The sequence below is a fragment of the Diabrotica undecimpunctata genome, chromosome 4, assembly GCF_040954645.1.
Source record: "Diabrotica undecimpunctata isolate CICGRU chromosome 4, icDiaUnde3, whole genome shotgun sequence".
NCBI lineage: Eukaryota > Metazoa > Arthropoda > Insecta > Coleoptera > Chrysomelidae > Diabrotica > Diabrotica undecimpunctata.
The window spans coordinates 102,818,162-102,841,192 of record NC_092806.1 but is presented as its reverse complement, the minus strand read 5'-3'; the positions used below and the strand labels follow the sequence as shown (position 1 = coordinate 102,841,192).

At 33.1% G+C, this 23,031-nt stretch overlaps 1 protein-coding gene across 1 annotated transcript; it reads left to right on the top strand.

The window, feature by feature from the left end:
• Positions 1 to 19,124: 19,124 nt before the first annotated feature.
• On the top strand, positions 19,125 to 22,457 carry LOC140438860 (uncharacterized). The gene has a single exon (XM_072528503.1). The coding sequence runs from the start codon at positions 19,125 to 19,127 to the stop codon at positions 22,455 to 22,457; it is 3,333 nt and encodes a 1,110-aa protein (XP_072384604.1).
• Positions 22,458 to 23,031: the final 574 nt, after the last annotated feature.

Sequence of the window (23,031 nt, the reverse complement as noted above, 5' to 3'; positions counted from 1 at the left end):
TGTCCGGCGGGCCTCTCTCTCGTTCGGTGACTCATCGTAACAGACGTGAGCAGCCGTTACACTTTTTCATGAGTGACTCCGACCCACAACCTAATTTAAGACGTTGTCACGTCAAAACATAGTAGAAAAAATAAACTAGCTTGGTCTTAGCTAACAGCTCTACAAGACCATGCAGAAAGCTGTGCTACTCTCGACGTCCAGGTGCATACAAAAATTTTTGAGGGATACTGCAACGTACCAAGTTAACAAAAGGCTCGACAATATGATAAAGTTTTCTACGAGCGCTCAATCCTTTTGATACCGTAGTTATCTAGGAGAAGTAAGTTTATTTCCTTAGATGGAGTGTAAGCCGTATGGCTAAATCTGAGATTTTAATAATAAGTTATACTTGTATAAGTTTAACTTTACTTTAGCTTAGTTTATTATTATACATGTAATACACCCTTTATAATGTATGTCCTAAATGTTTGGCATAAAATATCTATCAGTTTTTTTTAAGAAAATCTATTTAAACACTAACTTTTTATCATAAAATAATCATTTAATACTTAACTAAACTATACTATCGAATTATGTGGAGTAGCACATTCTAATCTACCGGACACAAATTTCTTCGAATGTTTTATATATTCAGGGATTCTACAGTATTTACTGCCTTCCCTCGCTCAACCGTTTCTATTTCTCTCTGTTGTCCCATTCTCCATCGTTTAGGCCTCTCTTACTCATGGCGTCGTCTACTTTGTTCCTCCAGGATTTTCGGGGTCTTCCGTTTTTCCTTCTTCCTATGGGGCTTCATCCGGTTATTCTCTTTATCCATCTGCTATCGCTAGTTCTTCTTACATGTCCATACCACTTTAGTCTTTTTTGTTCTATATATGTTAGTATATTTGTTTCTATTGATGTTCTTTGCTTTATTTCGTCATTACTTCTCCTATCCATTTTTCTTACTCTGCAGCATCTTCGCAGGCATTCCATCTCTGTTGTTACTATCTAACTGCTGTTTTTCTTGTTTATGATCTAATTTTTAGCCCCATATGTCATAATACTTCGCACTAATGTTTTATAAATCTGTGTTTTTGTCTTCATATTTAGGTGTCTATCCCACCATACTGAGTTAAGTTGTCGGATTTCTGTTCTTGTTTGTCCTAATCTTTGTGTATTTTTTTCCTCTCTTATTGCCTTTTTCGTGAATATAAACCCCAAGTATTTGAATTTATCCTTTCCTTTGATTGTTACGTTGTCATCAATCTGTAGATCTTCTATGTTTTCTTCACTTGTAGATAGGTACTCGTTTCGCGAGGTTAATATCTAGGCCAGCCTTGGTATATTCTTCTTGTAGTTTTTTTATCATATAGCTGTCGAATGTTTCTCATTCTTAAAATTCGCCATCTTAATTTTTGTTCATCTTGGGCTTTTTGGCCACCCTGATAAATCTTTCTGGACAGTTAAGCTCAAACATACGCTATTGGTTAATCCTGCGACAAGTTTGGAGGATTATCTTTTTTGGAAACAAAAGGTATGTGGTGTATTCGAAGCAAGTTTTGGGTATGAGTAATGGCATAATGTTAGGTCTGGCCAAAACACGATATCGTCATTAGCATGATGTTTGTGGACAAACTGAAGTAACTTGTAATGGTGATTATCATATAGCTAGATCAATATAGCTAGTTAGAAATTGTGCACCAGACAAGGATTTTATCTGCAAATTTTGCTTTATGTTCATATCTAACATTGTCAGAGCATTCTTTTACGTTATCTATATAAAATTTAACGTTTCCTTCATTTCAGAATTACTTAAAGGAAAATACTTGTTTTCTTCATCTAAAATTCTCCGCTGACAAAGTGTATCCGCTTCAGGTCACTACAGCATCGTCGTGTATAAAGAAGTTCCGCTTAAGTGTATTAGCGGCACTTACATCGCCTTCAATATTTAAGACCGTTCCTTCTCAATTCCAATGTTATCGTACTCTTAGAAGGTCTGTATCGATGAGCCAGTCTTTTAATTGACATAACTTTCTTATTTTTGCTTTTCTCACTGATCTCTCTGATCTCTGTGTAATAAGTTCACGTGTTTTTTCACTTGCACGCCTTTTTGGGAGATTCAGACACGGTATTCTCTGCTTGTATTCCGCTATTGTTCTATATATGGTTGGTAGAAGATTGGTCCAAAATTTGGTTCGAAGGCCACCTTTAAAAATGTAGAAAGATGAACAATAAATTGGGATGGCGATATTTCTACCATTAAGAGCGTAATAAGCAATGGAATAAAGTACAGTTCGAAGGACCGTCCACAAACGTGAAAATTTAAGAATACAAGCATTAACAATATGTAATATAATGACTAACTTTGTTACTGTAACTAAATTAAGATCGAATCAAAGCTTTTTTGTAGAGTTTTTATATTTAAAAACACTATAGAACTGTTAAAGTTTTAAGGTCTCTAACTAAGACAACAACTAAGGATGTTTTTATTAGTTTTATTAAACTTACCAATAAGCTTTTGCAAAACTTGTAGCTTTTAACTTATAATCAAGACACACAATATCTCTATAAAGTATTTGTATAAACTGTTGTGATTGAGAGGTAAAATAGAATATAACCGCTTACAACGATCCTAAACACATTAAGCAAATTAGCCCAATGATCATTAGGAATGCCGATTGTAATTTAATTGTGTTTAATAAAAAGTTTAAAAATGGTTTGAAACCGTACATAAACAAATTAAAATGTGTCCCACAATTATTTTATTTGTAGTACAAGTATTTTTATTATTATTTTAGTACTATTAATACTTTTTGAAGGACATACATGTACTATATATATATATATATATATATATATATATATATATATATATATATATATATATACAAGGATTTCCACAGTTTTCACTGTATTACTTCACTCAACCGTTTTCTCCAATTTTTCCTGTTTAAACAGTCCCCTTCTTATAGGTTTCTTCTACTCATTGCTTCGTCCACTTCATCTCTGAAAGATCTTCGGGGTCTGCCTCTCTTTCTTCTTCCTATCGGGCTCCACTCTGTTATTCTATTTATCCACCGATTTTGGTCTGCTCTTCTGACATATCCGTACCAGGTTAACCTCTTCTGTTCGATGTAGTCTATTATGTCGGAGTTCATTCCCAGTCTCCTCTGAGCTCATTCCTATCCCTTCTTGTTACTCTGCAGCTTCTCCTTAGGAATTCCATCTCTGTTGCTCTTATTTTGTTTTTGGTTTTCTTATTTATTGTCAAATTTTAACACCCATAAGTGAGGATACTTCTTGTCATGGTATTATATATTTTTTTCTTTGTTTTCATGCTGATGTTGTTATCCCATAGTACCGGGTTCAATTTTCGTATGCAGTCTCTTGTTTGTCCTAGTCTATTTTTTATATCTTCCTCCGTTGTTCCTTTGTTTGATATTATAAAGCCTAAATACTTATACTTGTCTGTTCCTTTGATTTGTTTACCTTCGTCTATTTTCAGCTGTTTTATTTCTGTATTCTCCGTTGTTAGGTATTTAGTTTTCTTTAGGTTTATTTCCATCCCATTCTTTGTATATTCCTGCTTCAGTTTTCTCATCATAAAACTGAGGTCATCCTCGTCTTGTGCGATCACTATTTGGTTGTCGGCAAAACTTAGCGTATATAGATATTCGTTCCTTACTGGTATACCCATTCCTTCGCACTTGTTAATCTAGCAGTTGCTAGATTAACAAGCAGTATCTCTATTTTCTGTATGAGATACTGCCTTTTAAGCTTGTATAAGGCACTTACAGCCTTTTAACTAAGGAATGCCCATTAATAAGTTGAGTTACTGCAAGTTTAATAGTCACCAGACCAGTTTTTCTAACTTTGTAAGGTATAATAATAATTGTATAAGAACCCATATAAAAGAGCAAACTCGAAAATTGTACAAATTGGAGATACTGCCTTCTTGCTTAGGACGGAAGTCTAGGTAAATATATATATATATATATATATATATATATATATATATATATATATATTGTTATGATTGTTTATTTTGAGTTCAAACTTAGTTTATTGAGCCAATAAAAAAATTATAACTTATCTGTTATCAAAAGTAAAATAATCCTTATATTACCTGTGCTCGATGGATTCAAAAGATTTTCTAGTTGTATTTTATCGAGAGAGAGAAGAAAGGATAATAATACAAATATATTATATTACAAAGATTTACGTTTCTTTATTTTATATGAACGAATAAAACAATTATTAAATTCTGTCGTTATCTTATCAATCAGCATACAAGACAATAAATCAAATTATTATGATAATAAGATTATAAAGCTACATACATTTATATTACGTGAAAAACCAATTTTACTTAAAATTTTCTTTACTTGAAAAAAAAGTCCACAAAACTTTAAACTTTTGATTAGCCTAACAAAACCTCAATTCTTAAATTTAAATGCTAATGACCATGATGTCGAAACGATCCTTCACAGATATAAAATTCAATTGTACAAACACTTACAGTTTATTTTCTTCTTGAGTTGTATGTTGGAACATACCCAGAAAAGTCCAGTCTCCTCAAAGATGTGATCTCCCTTTTTTGGCACCTCGGCTCCTTCTTTACGTCTCTGCAAACCTCCTGCAGACTACACAAAAAACACCTGATTCACTTCTCCAAACTCCGCTACTTATTTATGACACCACGACCTCCTTTTGTCAACTTGATGCCGTAAGAATACTTTCACATATACTTTATAAAAATGCCCACGGTAGATACTAGGACCTCTTTTAATCTACTTGTTATCTCCTTCTTCAAACTATTCACTTCTTTTCGTTACGCCGGTATCCAAACTCACGAACCACACCCTATCTTGAGACACACGACTGTTTCCTTTCGATGACCAAAATATGACTAACTTCTCCTCTCTCATGATCGACTCACCAAATTCCCATTTAAAAACGACCGTCCAATCAAAAAGCTTAAATTGTGTTTACCATGATTTTGGAAAAGCCTAATTTCGGTTTCAGAGAAAACTAAATAGCTTACTTTAAAATTGGTTTTTTTTTCAATACATCATTTATACATATTTCAAAAGATTAAAATATGGTCATTTAATACTCGACTATACAAACAATGAAAAGATTAACTTTCAGGTAAAATGTCTTCTAATTCTAAACAAAGGATTTTTGATAATTTTGTTTGAAACGGAAAAGGTCGTTTGCCAAACAAATTTCTATTCTTATCTACACTAAATCTTATCTTAAATTAATATACATTTTGTTTATAATGATTTCTTGAAATTTTATTTCGATGGATATTTTTACTTATTTTTCTTTGTTTGGGAAAGAAGAAACATAACAAATCCCCGCCTTTGCATATGATAAAAATTACTGAATTATTTAGGGATTTTTCTCTATGCAAAAACAATAAAGAATAGTCTTCCAACATTTTTTTAATTTCTTCTTTCACCTGTTGTCGATATTTATATGGGATCGGGTACGTCTTCGATTGAAAGTTTACCAAGTTTTTAACCTCAAAAGAATGTTGGTGCTTTTTTGCCACTCTGTTTTCCTCATTTATTAAAGTTTTGTGTTCTTTTAACATCAGACTCACCTTATTTTCTTTTTCTTCTCCACATATCAATTTTCTTTCTTTTTCCTCAATTTCTTTACACATATTTATTTTGTATTCTGCCTCCTCCATTTCGCATACTTCTTCAAATACCACTGTTTCAATTGTACCTTTTTCGTCTTCTTTTGTTAATCTTTCTTCTTTTTCTTCTTCTGGGCTCATCTCTTCTTTTGAGGAAACCCACTTTTCACTTTCTTTTGCCAATCTCCTCTTTCTTCTCTGTCCTTGTTTCATTGCCAAATTCATTTCCACCGTTTGTTCTTTGTCTAAATCATTTTTTCGTTTCTCATTTTCCTTTTCCATTTCCTTACTGTCCTGTTCTTCTTCTTTTTCCTCTGTGATTTTCATCGTGTTATTTTTGAAATCTATCACCACATGTTTTTCTGCCAATTCATTTACTCCTACGATCATATCATGCGACATGTTTGGCATCACAACACATTGTAGTGCATAAAATTTCTTATCCAATCGTACTTTTATTCGTATTCCTTTATTTATCGTTGCCAAAGTCCGTTTATTTGCGCCCACTAAATTTACCTTGGGAATTTTGTAAATCAATTTCGTTAAATTAACTTCCTCTATTAGTTTTCTGTTGATCAGTGTAATTTCCGATCCAGTATCAATCATAATTTTAATCAGTGTCTCGTTGATAAAACCATCTACAAATCTCAGATTTGCTCCACTTATTTTGTCCTTATTTTCTGCCAATTTAATAAATTCCTTCGGGTGACAAAAAATTCCTGTTTGTTTCTTTGTTTTTAGTGAGCCCATCGTGAAAAGACGCTTGCTGTTCTTGTTCGCTTCTACTTCTGTCGCTTTGTCTCTCATCCTCATATTCCTCTATGTGTGTGTTGTTGACCGCTCTTCTATTTTCTCTTGGTCTCTCGGACCCGTATTGGTTTCCGCGATTTTCCGGTTCATTCGTTCTATTATTATTTCGGTTTTCCTGATATGTGCGAGTGTTGTTTCTATTCTGGTTCTCTCGATATCTGTTTTCGTTCCATTGCCGATTTCTTTGTTCATAATTTACTCTTCCGTTGTCTCTACTTTCGTTTTCCCTCCTCGGGACAAATTCTCTTCTTGTGTACTCTCTCCTAAAGTTTTGTCCTCTATCTCTATAGTCTTGATTTTCTCGTTGTCTATAATTTTCTTGCGTTCTCCTCATTTTTCTTTCTCTTAATTTTGCTTCTCGTATTTGTAAGAATTGACATAAACTGTCAATATCTTTGTAGTTTTGTAGAGTTATGTGATCTTCTAAGGTATCTTCAAAATGTCTGGCTATTAGTTCCACTAGCTGTTCGGACGAATAGTTGTAATGTAAGTGTCTTGCATTGTTGTATAGTTGTAGGGCATATGTTTTTTCTGATATACCGATACTGTCCTGGTATCTCCCATTTTGTAATTCCTTGTTTATCTCTATCTGTTGTATTTTCCTCCAGAAATAATTTAGAAATTTTTGTTCAAATGTTTGCCAATTTTGCAATTCTTCTTCTTTGCTATCAAACCATAAACTTGCCTCATCTTTAAGATGGTTCCTTATCGTTTCCTTTGCTGTTTCGAAATTACCGATATGTCGTACTTTCTTTTTTAAATTGTTAATGAAAATTACTGTGTGTAATTTTTTTACGTCCCCGCCAAACTGTATTTTTACCTCGCTTGTTCCATGGGCGATAATTTCTTTTCTCTCTGCTCCTCTTAGTTTAATTTCTGCAATATGTTTTTCATTTTGCTTTAATCTCCTTTCTACTTCTTTCCTGTCTTCTTGTAGCGCCATTTAAAATTTTTCTTCTAACTGATCTAATTTCTTTTTCTGGACAGTCTTAATATCTTTCATTTTAGTTTCTATTTCTTCTCTTTGCATCTCTAGTTTCCTCTCTGTTTCTTCTCTGATTTTTTCTAAACAGACTTTTACATCATTTTCATATTTGTCCAAACGCTTTTCCATTTTCCTATCATTTTCAATTTTTGTTCATAGTTTTTCAGACGCTGCTCTATATTCCTGTTATTTAGTTCTATTGCTTGTCTTATTTCCCGTTGGTTTTTATCCATTTTTTGTGACTGGAGTTGCATTAGTTGTAATATTTTATCTATTCCTGATGGTTCTTTTCTCTCCTCGACTATTGTAACATTTCCTTCATTATCCGATCCTTCATCAATAATTGTTTCCTCTTCTGTCTTATCCTCTTTCATTTCTTGCGTTTTGCTTTGACTCCTTGTGGTCGACATGTTCGTTAGATTATTTATCCCCGCCAAATGTGAAGCTTTGAAATTTGTGCAATAATATCCCCGCCAAATATGAAATTCGAGTAATGTTGCAAAGACGAAAACTTTTCCTCTTATCCCAAATGCAATAAATTCAAATAATGCAATAAAATTTTAAAACTTTTGTCAGTTGCAAAAATCAATCAAATATCATAAATTATACCATGAAAAAATTGTACCTAGAGAAATTTGAAATGTAATGTCATAAAAGCAAATATTATAAACTTTAACCATCGGCAAATAAATTTTCAATCAATCTGCTTCCTTTCTCTATCCGTTTAAATTTTAACTAGAAATACTTTCTACGCCTTACACGTTGGGGGCCATTTGTTATGATTGTTTATTTTGAGTTCAAACTTAGTTTATTGAGCCAATAAAAAAATTATAACTTATCTGTTATCAAAAGTAAAATAATCCTTATATTACCTGTGCGAGATGGATTCAAAAGATTTTCTAGTTGTCTTTTATCGAGATAGAGAAGAAAGGATAATAATACAAATATATTATATTACAAAGATTTACGTTTCTTTATTTTATATGAACGAATAAAACAATTATTAAATTCTGTCGTTATCTTATCAATCAGCATACAAGACAATAAATCAAATTATTATGATAATAAGATTATAAAGCTACATACATTTATATTACGTGAAAAACCAATTTTACTTAAAATTTTCTTTACTTGAAAAAAAAGTCCACAAAACTTTAAACTTTTGATTAGCCTAACAAAACCTCAATTCTTAAATTTAAATGCTAATGACCATGATGTCGAAACGATCCTTCACAGATATAAAATTCAATTGTACAAACACTTACAGTTTATTTTCTTCTTGAGTTGTATGTTGGAACATACCCAGAAAAGTCCAGTCTCCTCAAAGATGTGATCTCCCTTTTTTGGCACCTCGGCTCCTTCTTTACGTCTCTGCAAACCTCCTGCAGACTACACAAAAAACACCTGATTCACTTCTCCAAACTCCGCTACTTATTTATGACACCACGACCTCCTTTTGTCAACTTGATGCCGTAAGAATACTTTCACATATACTTTATAAAAATGCCCACGGTAGATACTAGGACCTCTTTTAATCTACTTGTTATCTCCTTCTTCAAACTATTCACTTCTTTTCGTTACGCCGGTATCCAAACTCACGAACCACACCCTATCTTGAGACACACGACTGTTTCCTTTCGATGACCAAAATATGACTAACTTCTCCTCTCTCATGATCGACTCACCAAATTCCCATTTAAAAACGACCGTCCAATCAAAAAGCTTAAATTGTGTTTACCATGATTTTGGAAAAGCCTAATTTCGGTTTCAGAGAAAACTAAATAGCTTACTTTAAAATTGGTTTTTTTTTCAATACATCATTTATACATATTTCAAAAGATTAAAATATGGTCATTTAATACTCGACTATACAAACAATGAAAAGATTAACTTTCAGGTAAAATGTCTTCTAATTCTAAACAAAGGATTTTTGATAATTTTGTTTGAAACGGAAAAGGTCGTTTGCCAAACAAATTTCTATTCTTATCTACACTAAATCTTATCTTAAATTAATATATACATTTTGTTTATAATGATTTCTTGAAATTTTATTTCAATGGATATTTTTACTTATTTTTCTTTGTTTGGGAAAGAAGAAACATAACAATATATATATATATATATATATATATATATATATATATATATATATATATATATATATATATATATAGTAAACTCTTAAATATTGGGGAAATCTGCAAGAAAGACTCTAATGTGTATCAATTGTTTCGCCGAACGTTTTCGCCAAAGAGAATTAATTTGGCTTCTTCGGGGCTGAAAGAGAATAAATCATAATTAGCTACCATATATTATCTATTAAAACATTATTGATCTTACCGTAACTTAGAATTGTAGAGTTAGAATATTAAAAAACTTTGCTAGTAACATAGTGGTGTTTTTTGTTACTATGTGCAAAAAAAGTTTTTTTATAAGGTTCGAAATGTATGGTAGCTTTGAACTTGACACGTAAAGGCTTACCCAAGGTTAATCGAAAAACCCAATGTAACTACATTTAAAAGGAGGTAATTCTTTGAATTGTCGGCAATAACTAAATTTTTGATTTTCAGACAGTTAAAAGTGAGGTTCTGTTTGAGCCAGAACGCAAGCGCTGACAACTTCATTATTAGTTCGTATGAATCTTTATGTCGGTAAGGTTCATTGGTAAGAAACGAATGAATTTAAATCCCAGTAAAGGGAAATATTATTTTGATTTTCTTTATTTAATTATATTATATTGTTCATGTACTATTATAGTGCATGTACAATATAATATAATTAAATAAAGAAAATCAAAATAATATTTCCCTTTACTGGGATTTAAATTCATTCGTTTCTTACCAATGAACCTTAACGACGTAAAGATTCATACGAACTAATAATGAAGTTGTCAGCGCTTGCGTTCTGGCTCAAACAGAACCTCACTTTTAACTGTCTGAAAATCAAAAATTTAGTTATTGCCGACAATTCAAAGAATTACCTCCTTTTAAATGTAGTTACATTGGGTTTTTCGATTAACCTTGGGTAAGCCTTTACGTGTCAAGTTCAAAGCTACCATACATTTCGAACCTTATAAAAAAACTTTTTTTGCACATAGTAACAAAAACACCACTATGTTACTAGCAAAGTTTTTTAATATTCTAACTCTACAATTCTAAGTTACGGTAAGACCAATAATGTTTTAATAGATAATATATGGTAGCTAATTATAATTTATTCTCTTTCAGCCCTGAAGAAGCCAAATTAATTCTCTTTGGCGAAAACGTTCGGCGAAACAATTGATACACATTAGAGTCTTTCTTGCAGATTTCCCCAATATTTAAGAGTTTACTATTTAACTAATCTGCAAAGATTAAATTTCTTTTCTATATATATATATATATATATATATATATATATATATATATATATATATATATAGATAATTCTTTGGTAGGTAACTTTCGGGACAGCGTTAAATCAAGGATCGGCTAGAGATGGTATAAGCCAGTTTGGAGTAGAACTTTATTCTAAATGTGAAATTTTCGATGATAGGCTGTCACCTTCATCAGCACCTAAATGGAAAACTTATTTAGTACAAATGGTGGAAGTAAACATATAAAAACCCACATTGAAAATGTTCAGTTGGTCCTTGTGGTGGAGAACACCGTCATCACTAGGACCTATTTGGTCTTCTCTTTTTCCTGCGGTTGGTGGAGATCCACTGTAACATTCTCTTTGTACATCTTTAATTATTCATCTTTTCGACATATCCATACCGTTTTAGGATTATTCATTCTATAATTTCCAGGATGTCAATGCATGTGCCCATACGTTGTCTAATTTCAGTATTCCTTATGTATCTATTCTAGTGATTTCGCAACATCTACGCCCATAATTCGTTGCTATTGCTTTTATTTTGATAGCGTTATTTTATTTATTATTATACAAAGCTCTGAACCATATGTAGCAATAATTTCTAAGATAATTTTATTTACTCCAACCCGTCCAATATATATATATATATATATATATATATATATATATATATATATATATATATATATATATATATATATATATATATATTGCCATTTTGTTTGCGAAATATATATAATAAATAAATGAATATTTTTGTCGTAATTAAGTGTTATTAATTCAAAAAAAGTTAAATAATTCCAACATACGAAGATAATAAGTGATATCCTTTAACAATAATCGTTTGGTCAAAACATGATAATTGGCATTTTTATTAAATTATTTTCAAACTCTTGTTCAACTATTTAGGGATCATAAATTAAATTATAACATATACATCAACTACTATTTTATATATTCTAAAAATTGCTAATTCATGGGTAAAACCTTAAACACAAAGTCCCATAAAGGCTCTCCTGTAAAGTAGTGAAAATGCACATAACATCATCTGATCAAATGGTACAGATATATATATATATATATATATATATATATATATATATATATATATATATATATATATAAATAATATATATATATATATATATATATACATATATATATATATATATATATATATATATATATATATATATATATATATATATATATATATATATATATATGTATTTTAAATTATTTTAGACCGTACTGTGTTAAATATTGATTTAATTAATATACAGTTGTAAGTATTAAAACATTCACTTTGTTTACATATAATAATTATTCTAATAAATTTACAGTTTTCTCCTGAAAAAGTCACAAAATCGTGACGAAATACTGAGACATAGAACAAAAACATTGTTCTCGAATATTTACATGCTTCGACTTTATAAGCAAATAAGAATTATAATAAATAGATTATGTTATTAAAAAGCGTTTTTTATGTCAACTTCTTGAACATTCCCGCATCATCACTTTCAAATCGGCAAACGTGCTTAAAGGGCCATTAGAATTCATGCAAAAGGTGTTCATGTTAGCTTTCCGCTTGTATTTGCTATTAAGTGTGGGTGAATATTGATTGAGCAGCTAACGGATGGTCCAATTCAAGGGTTCAATTGGAATTCAAGCAATGGCAATGTTAGCGTGTTGCATGTTAAGTTCCAAGCGACGGAAACTATGCACCGGAGGCTTTAATAGCTACAGAACGTGACATTGTGATAAATAATGGTCTTGGACCACGAGACCTTATTTCATTTATAAGCAATAAATATATTTTGAAATATATAGCATCAGCAAGTAGATAAACAGACTTATATATCTCTGGCGAGCGTGAATAAGCAGATAAGTCTCGAATTTTATGAAAATGAGATAAAGTCGATTAAATATTTCTATTTGGTTTCTTCTAGGCGTTAATAAGCAAATAAGTTCCTATCCATAATATTTTTGTATTTTATTCCCATGTGAATAAACAAACATGTCACATTTTTTGCAGCCTTCTGAAATAAGTCTAGTTATATTTCTAATGTCGCTTGAACGACTTCGGGAATAAACAGATAACTTTACCTATCTGGTTATTCACAGATTTTATCTCAAATCGTGCCGAATAATATGTCAACATATCCTACTGTCCATCTGGCAATAATAGTTATAGCAGAAAGTGTTAGTTTACATTTTTTTTTGTTTAAGCAATCAATTCAGACGTAAAATTTTGCGGTTAGAGTTCGTGTGTAGGTACGTAAAAGCCTTTTTATTATTACCAGTAATAGTAGATAATACTTGAGTTCTAATATTGGGTAGTCGTACATTACGTATGTTAAATTTGAGTCATCAAAGAGAGTTACTGACGAGTAAGTATCTAATATTTTAATTTTATAGTTATAACAACTACTTATAACCTCTCTAACCGTCGATTGTTATGTTCCGAGATACGAGTTTTGTGCGCGGCGTTGCCCGATTTCTAAGAAGTATAAAAAATTATGAATTTTATGAAAATATGAGTACCTACTTAATGAATGAAATTGCAGGGAAATTTGACTCTCGTGTACGTGTATGTTTGTAATACTTCCATACGAATAAAATTGTTTTAATAAATTTTCGAACTCGATAAAAAATAGTAAATGTCTGAAAAAATTCTAATTTCTAATCTATATTTTTCTATCTTAACTTTTGTAATTTTTTCTCCTTATCTATCAACACTTTGTGTTTATTGGATATGTAAAAATAATTTGCGTCACCAAGTGTCTTTATAAATCTATATAACTTTCAATATATGTACCATTTTATAACTCATGAAAGTTGGTAGATTTCTTTGGTTTTTTCAGTAAATTGTTAACAATACTGTTTACAGCATCGCGCATCGCTCTAAATACGGATTTTATATTTATATTTTTTTATACGAGATTGGTAGTTGCTCTTTACAAGCTACTCTTCTTTTACATATACTAAAAATCCTAAAATAGCAGATGGCCAGGATGATTCCAGTGAAATGTTGTTTAGGAATAACGTAGACCAGTCTACAACTAGACAGGACTCAGTTTATCAAGAGTTGCCCAATTTGGCCAACAACTTTGATATGAATCCACAAGCTTTGGAATTTACTAGTAACGCAGATTTATCCCGGGCAACGAGTTCTAGTTCATTGCCAGAAGATACGGGAATAAAGAGCTATCAACAATTGGTAAACGTTGCAGAAAATGCTTTCCCCCGAGATGTTAGTAATGATAACGCCGAACGTGACATGGATTTTTCTGACGATGAGAGCGTAAAAGTGAAGAAAAAATGATACTACAAGTAGTGAAGACGAAATCACAAAGCCTCTTATTAGGAAAATTAAAAAGACTTGACCGGTCTAAATCAAGAAAAAAATGAACAAGGGAGAACTCAGAACAATAGTATAGAGACGAAAAAAACTGGTCGAACTAGAAGGAAGAGAGCTTTAGCAAAGAAACAAAGAAATACTGGGCAAGAATATGTTACAGAGAAGGGTAAAACTGTCAAATCAAGAATGCAAAATCCACTTACTGATTGCGACATGAAATGTGAAAAAAGGTTCCCATCAAATGTACGACAAACGGTTTTTGAAGAATATTGGAAACAAGGGTAACGAGATAAAAGATCCAATTACTTGTCGTCCTTAATAAGTATTTTGGAAAAGAAATCCACAACAGAAAAACGTACATTAGAAATGTTTAGGCAGTATACTTGCCGATATGGGTTGAGCATTAGTGGAAAAAGAGAAGCAATATGCAAAAAATGTTTTGTTAGTACTTTTGGGGAAACAAACGCCTTCATCAACCAAATAATAGTAAATAGACAAAATGTAGTCTCTAGAATACTCAAGGACAATCAACGAGGACGATCCGAACCTAAAAATAAATGGTCTCAAGAAGTGCTTAACGATGTTCTACGACACATTAAAAGCTTCCCGGCATACGAAAGCCATTACTGCAGGCAAACATCATCGAAGAAATATTTACAGTCAAATTTGTCCCTGACAAAAATGTTTGAACTTTATAAAGAGGACAGAGATAAATGCGTATCCAAAACAATTTATTCCCAACAGTTTCACAAACTTAACTAGAGCTCCTAAAAATAAAACTTGCTTATGTACCCGAAGAAGAAAAAGAGACCCTACTGTTGGAGGAAACCAATCATCATACGGCAGCAGAAGAAGCTTACAGCGCTAAAACAAGAGACAAACAAATTGCTAAAGAGTCCCTTGATACAGCTCTGTTTGCATTTGATTTGCAGCATTGCTTACCAACCCCATATTTAAAATCGTCAATTGCCTTTTATAAGCGACAGTTGTGGACCTTTAATTAACTTTCAATAACTTAGCGACCAACGAGTCCACGTGCTACGTCTGGGACGAATCTGTTTCTGGCAGGGGTGGTAACCAAATTGCGTCATGTTTATACAAACATATTATAAGTCTTCCGTCGGAAACCAAAAAAGTTTGCTTTTATTCAGATACTTGTGGGGGCCAAAACAAAAACAGCCATGTTGCTGCAATGTTTATAAAAGTGTTAAAAGAAAAAACGACCATCGAATCAATAGACCACAAGTTCTTGGTGAGTGGACATACGCATATGGAGTGCGATGTGGATCATGCCACTATCAAGAAGGAAAAGAAGCGAACAACTATGAAAATTAACCATTTTTATGATTGGGTGCAGCTTATAAGAAGTTGTAGAAAAACAAATCCATTTACTGTCCACATTATGGAGACCGATAATTTTTTTGATTTTGCCGCCCTCCTAAAAGGTCTTCTAGTACAAAAAAAAAGTTTCTGAAAGCAGAGAACGGTTTTTGTGGAAAAATATTCAATGGTTACGATATAATTAAGAACACGACGGACTCATCCAATACAAAGAAACGTTAAGGAATGAGGAAAGTTTCAGAACAATAAACTTTCAGCGTCGTGGAAGAAAGTCAACAAATCTGAAGGTGGAAAAACTTCACTCAGGACCTGTACCCATAAATGAAAAGAAAAAGAAAAATTTGTTAGAACTGCTTCATTTAATTGAAAAGGGATTTCATCCATTTTACCAAAACCTAAAAGTATCCGATGTTCCAGATACTGGTCCGGACCTCCTGGAAGTAGATCGAGATAAGCAGGATTAATACAAATAGATTTTTTGTAATTAATTTTTTTTTTTTAATAAATTTGCACATTGTTTTTGGTAACAAAATTGTTGGAGAACAATAATCTCCAACCAAATAATTCTATTTCAAAACAAAATAAAAATATTTCCGCCGCATCTGTTACCTAAATAAATTCCTTGCCTGCATTGACTTATTTCTTAGAATGTTAATCTCCGCCCATATTGACCTTAAACCGGTAGATCCTTCAAAATGCATAGACAATTATTTCGGAGTGGCTAGGGGAAGCCAGTGAATTAGCAATAGTTGTAGGGTTTAGACCTACTTTTCAAGTTTCGGAGAGTTTTTCTCCACGTTCGCAATCGCACGTTACGCAATATATCGGGAACCCTTAATGTGAAGTGTTATGGTGTTTTCGTTCGTAAACTGTAATTATCTAATTAGGTTCCTTACGATTAGTTATTCACTCACAGTTTATAGGTTTCTATTTCTTGCCCTTTTTCAATTACAGTTCTAGCTAAACAAGTTATTGTTTTATTTCACTCTATCAATCTATTCAACAGGCCAGACTAAATCACATTTAAGAGTCCATTTAAGTTTCTATTACTGAGCATTCGAAGGCTAGCGGAACAATTGGACTTACAGCAAGTACAAACCGCTGAAAGAGACACTGTTAGCATACAAGACTCTACGTGAAGGGATGTTGAAAACCGGCATCCCTCCATTTGTTCACTTCGAGCCGGATTTTGATTCTACTAGCCGATTTTCTGGCCTAAAAACGTTCAATTTAAGTTTCTGTAATTCTGTGCTTTCAAAAAGACAGTAAAAGTTTCGTGTGTTTCGGATATTCTCGTCAATAGACAATAATTCCTAGAGACATAGTGAGTGCGTTATTTATTCTACGGACAAATAAACATTCTATAAACAAAACAAAACAGTGATAGTTTAAAGAAAACCAGTGATTACTTCAAGAAATGCTGTTCCAGGACTAGCTGATTCCAAAGAGGGATAGGCAGCCCACATTCAAGTACTAAGAACCCAGGGGTGACGTACAAATCAAACTTTTTTATATAAATTCAAAAAGTTATTTCAAAAAACATTTTTCTTATAAAAACATTGTTGAAGAACTATTCAGAGTTAAATTTTTAGTTTAGCTTATTGCATGCTTGTTAAAATTCAAAATTAATAATTCAGAATTAATTAATTCAACAAATAAATAATAAATTCATTAAAAATAAACAAATTAAAGTTATTACAATGAGCAATAAAGGTTTAAATAAATTAACAAAAAAGAAGCAGTCTATACTAGATTCTGTTGGTAGAATTCAAGCGTGGCTAGAAATAAACCACGATTCGGAAAAAGATATTTTCTCATTCAAAACACGAGAAGATAGGTTAAAAGACCTTTTCTCTGACTTCAACAGCGTACAGGATGAAATTGAATTCCTGGACGATTCTCAAGAATCTGATCGTGCTTTGTTTGAAGAAAATTATTTTGCGACGCTTTCAAAAATTCAAAATTCAATTAAATCATTGGAAATTACCAATACAGGAAGCGCTACTAAACAAATGGCCGTAAAACTCCCAGAAATCAGTATAAACAAATTTTCTGGACACGTAAGTGATTTTGAAAGCTTCTATGAACTATTCGACGCACTGATAATAAAAAATCAGTCCCTTTCTGATATCCAAAGATTTCTTTACTTAAAAAGTTACCTACAAGGTGATTCTTTAAAGTTGGTGGATTCTTTGAAAGTCACCAATGAAAATTTTTCAATTGCTTTAGATATTCTAAAAAACCGCTATCAAAATAAGGTCACAATCATAAATTCTTATTTAACAGAAATTCTAGACATTCCTACACTGAGAAACAGCTCACCGCAGATTCTCAGAAATTTTCTAACAACTGTAACAAAAAATATGCAACTGCTAAAAAATTTGCAATTTTCAAGTTCAGAGCTCATTGATATAATTTTAGTTTTTCTGCTACAAAGCAAATTAGACTTTTTAACAAGGAGACTTTTTGAAACTGAGCGAAATCATACAGAGGTACCAAATTTAGATGCTTTTCTTAAATTTTTGGAAAAAAGGTGCATTGTTCTGGAAAGTCTAGAAAATACAAATCCTAGGCAAACCAAAACCGTAAAAGTTTCACATCATGCATACCGTAATAACACATCAGAGGATTCAAATAAAAATAATATTTCAAATAATTTAGTTTCTGACTTTTATTGTATCTACTGCAAAAAACAAGGACATAAAATTTATAAATGTCAATTTTTCAAAAACATTCAGTATGATGACAAAATAAAATTCGTAAATTCAAAAGGTCTCTGCGTAAACTGCCTAGGTAGGCATACTTCTAAAAACTGCTCCTCAAAACATGGGTGCACCATATGTAAAAAGCGCCATAACACTGTTCTTCACATTTCGGGTAAAAATTATACTTTTTCTACGACTCATAACAATGAAAGTCCGTCAACTTCTACAAATTCAAACAATTACGAACGCGAACATTCGTCTAATTTAAATATTCAAGGTCCTTCGGTTCAAGGGCAAGAACCTCTTAAAAATTCTTTTTCTGCTTTGTCCGTAAAAAATTCAAACATACTTCTCGCTACGGCCAAAGTCACCATTTTCGACAAAAACGGGAGCCCTTTAACGGCCCGATTGTTACTCGATACAGGAAGTCAGAATAGCTTTTGTACCCGGTGTCTCGCTGATAGGCTGGGTTATAAGCCGTATGACATTTCTCTAAATATCTCTGGCATAGGCCAAAATAATTCGGTTTCAAAAAAGATGGTCAACATAAAATTGCATTCTAACTATAATAAAAAGTCTTTCAAAATTTCATGTGCTATCTTAGAAAATATTACTTGCAATCTTCCACAGTTCCGCATTCTTACAAAAAAGTTACCAATTCCAGGGGACATTTTTCTCGCCGATGATTCCTTTCACAAACCTAGTCAAATAGACATCTTGGTTGGGGCAGATTTGTACTACAACCTAATTCTTCCGGAAATAATTCCTCTTGGCCCCAGGCTTCCAATCTTGCAGGCTTCGCATCTGGGGTACCTAATTGCCGGCGTGATAGCTCCTCACTTGACGGCACCCACAGTAGCAAACAATGTTTCTGGAGAGGTTGCTCTACTTTCTACGTGTAGCACGGATGAGCTGCTCACAAAATTTTGAAACATGGAAGAACTTTCTCAAAAACCTATTCTGTCGGAAGCTGACGAGCTGGCCGAACAAATATTTCAAACTACAACAAAGATCCTTGAAAATGGACGCTTTGAAGTAGATATTCCATTAAAAAGTGCACAAGAACACCAATTACTGGGTGATTCATTTTCCATAGCCAAACGGCGTTTTCTCTCGCTCGAAAATAAATTCCAAAAAGATAAAAAATTATTTTTCGAGTACAAAAACTTCATTGACACATATATTTCTTCAGGGCATGCTGAATATATACCGCTTTCGTTCGTGAATGAAAATTCGGACAAAAAATATTTTATTTCACATTTGTGTGTCATCAACGAACAAAATAAAAGTACAACTTTGCGTGTCGTCATGGATGCTAGTTGTAAAAGCTCTACAGGAAAAAGTCTGAACGATATCATTCATTTATTAAAAGGGTATCAGGTGCAACCTGATCTATTCGATATTCTGGTTCGTTTCAGGCAATACAAATTCATATTTTCCTGTGATATTCAAAAAATGTTTGGACAGACGTGGATCAACAAAGATCAACGTTTTCTACAAAATATTCTGTGGAGGGACGATACCCACGATTCTATAAAATGTATTCAACTTAATACTGTTACATATGGGACGAACAGCGCCCCATTTCTTGCAACGAGAGTCTTGCAAGAGATTTCAAATAAAAATAAAATTCAATTCCCATTGGCCTCACATTTTCTCGAAACCCAATTCTATGTAGATGATGGTTTATGTGGGTCAAATAATATTGAAGAATTGCTCGAAATACTTCAGCAATTAAATTCTATTCTAAACCGCCATGGTTTTACATTACACAAATTTCATTCAAATTCATCCATATTCCTACAAAAAATCAATCCAAAACATTCAAAAAATACTACTCAGGAATATGACCTAAATTTCGATTCTACTTCCAGCAAAGTTCTAGGCCTAAAATGGGACCCTGCGGAAGACCAAATAACAATTTCCGTGCTCGAAAATAATTTCTGCCCCCCAGTAACAAAAACAAAAATCCTGTCTGCATTAGCACAATGTTTCGACCCTCTGGGACTCATCAATCCATTCATTGTTAAAGGCAAAATGCTTATGCAGAAACTCTATCTGCAAAAAATTCACTGGGACACAGAAATTTCGGACAAAAATATTCTAAACGATTGGAACAAGTTTCTACAGGACTTGTCACAATTAAAAAATTTAAAAATTCTTCGTTTCTACTTTTCTGAAAAAGTAATTCTAAAGGTTGAGCTTCATGGATTTTCAGACAGCAGCTTGGCAGCTTATGGCGCATGCGTATACCTGAGAACTTTCTATGCCGATGAGACCATATCCTGTGCATTAGTTTCTTCCAAATCAAGGATAACTCCGTTAAAGACGGTAACACTTCCTAGGCTTGAGCTGTGCGCGATGGTTCTCCTTTCAAAACTTGTTTCAAAAATAATTTCTATCTTTGAAAATCAACCTGTAAAATTTCATTCAGTCACCCTCTGGTCAGACTCTCAGGTAGCTCTGTCGTGGTGTAAAAGTCACCCAAGTCGGTGGTCGGTTTTCGTGGCTCACCGGGTAGCACTTGTCCAAGAGTTGACTCAAAACTTTACATGGCTTCACATAAAGTCTGCACAAAATGCCGCAGACCTTTTTTCTCGAGGAATGTCTGGTTCTGAAATTCTCAATAGCGATTTCTGGTGGCAAGGCCCGAAATGCTTACGAGATAAAAATTTCAATGTTTCCAATCTAGCAAATGACAAAGTTCTCGAAAACCTGCCCGAGGAACGAAAAATAAGCCTCGTGGTAAATTCTAACGTAGAAAACTTCTGGATGAGAATTTTTTCACGTTTCTCAAATATTTCACGCTTAAAACGTACAGTAGCGTACGTATTTCGGTTTATTTCTAATTGTAAAAAACAAAAAATTTCTGAACCCCTTTCTGTGGCGGAGTTAAATTATGCTATGGATTTCATCATCAAACAAATTCAGGGTGATGCATTCTCAAAAGAAATTGCGGAGCTTAAAAATAACAAATTTATTTCAAATAAAAACATCGTTTCACTAAAACCATTTGTAGATTCTTCTAATTTTCTCAGAGTTGGAGGCAGACTTACGAACTGTCCCAACATAGACTATTTGCAAAAACATCCGATACTACTTCCATCCAAGAATCATACCGTCAATCTTATTATCAAAAATGAGCATATCAGATTGGGACATGCTGGTGCTCAAATAGTTCTCTCAAACCTTCGGTTGAAATTCTGGCCTCTCAATGGTCTAAAGGAATCAAAACGAATTATTCGCACCTGCACCACATGTTTCCGATTTTCGTGCACTCCTGCACAACAGCTAATGGGTAACTTACCTGAAGATAGGTTGTCCATTACAACAAGACCTTTTCAAAAAATAGGTGTAGATTATGGTGGACCCTTTCTGTTAAAATCTTCTTCACTCCGAAAAGCGCCAAAAGTCAAGGCATACATAGCCATTTTCGTGTGCATGGTGACCAAAGCTGTGCACATTGAGGTTGTTTCTGATCTAACAACTTCTTCCTTTCTATTAACACTCAAAAGGTTCATATCCCGACGTGGTAACCCAACCGTCATTTACAGTGACAATGCCACATGTTTTTCTGGTGCAAGAAACCAACTCTACGACTTATACAAATTCTTTAAAAATAAGTCAAATTCTCAAACCATTGTGGAATATCTGTCTGAAAATCAAATCTCATGGAAGTTTATTCCCCCTAGATCTCCTCATTGGGCTGGGATCTGGGAAGCTTCAGTAAAAAGCGCTAAATATCATATGCGTAGACTAATAGGCTCTTCTTCTTTCACTTTCGAACAGTTTTATACTGTCATGGTTCAAATTGAAGCTGTGATGAATTCAAGGCCTATCTGTGCCATGTCCAGCGACCCTTCTGATTACACTTTTCTCAGTCCTGGGCACTTTATAATAGGCTCCAGCCTGACTGCGCATCCTGAGCAAAACTTAGGAAAAATCCCGGAAAATAAACTATCCGTGTTTCAACAAATTGCGAAAGTACAACAAAGTTTCTGGAAAAAGTGGTCTGTTGACTACTTAAACCGCTTACAAAACTCTCCAAAATGGTCCCGACCAAGGGATAACATACAAGTCAATAACTTAGTTCTTCTGAGAGAGGACGATGTACCTCCTCTAAAATGGCCTCTAGCACGGGTAGTTGATACAATGCCCGGTCAAGATGGCAAAGTCAGAGTGGTCAAGTTAAAGACCATCAATGGTCAATTTACAAGGGCAATCTCTAAAATTTCGGTTCTCCCTAGGCAAGATAAAGAAGAGTAGGTTAGACCACAAGGCTCTAACGCCGGGGGAATGTTGGAGAACAATAATCTCCAACCAAATAATTCTATTTCAAAACAAAATAAAAATATTTCCGCCGCATCTGTTACCTAAATAAATTCCTTGCCTGCATTGACTTATTTCTTAGAATGTTAATCTCCGCCCATATTGACCTTAAACCGGTAGATCCTTCAAAATGCATAGACAATTATTTCGGAGTGGCTAAAGGAAGCCAGTGAATTAGCAATAGTTGTAGGGTTTAGACCTACTTTTCAAGTTTCGGAGAGTTTTTCTCCACGTTCGCAATCGCAAGTTACGCAATATATCGGGAACCCTTAATGTGAAGTGTTATGGTGTTTTCGTTCGTAAACTGTAATTTTCTAATTAGGTTCCTTACAATTAGTTATTCACTCACAGTTTATAAGTTTCTATTTCTTGCCCTTTTTCAATTACAGTTCTAGCTAAACAAGTTATTGTTTTATTTCACTCTATCAATCTATTCAACAGGCCAGACTAAATCACATTTAAGAGTCCATTTAAGTTTCTATTACTGAGCATTCGAAGGCTAGCGGAACAA

Excerpts from the sequence above, each read along its gene's own strand:
- LOC140438860 (XM_072528503.1), top strand. The coding sequence starts at position 19,125 with ATGGAAGAACTTTCTCAAAAACCTATTCTGTCGGAAGCTGACGAGCTG.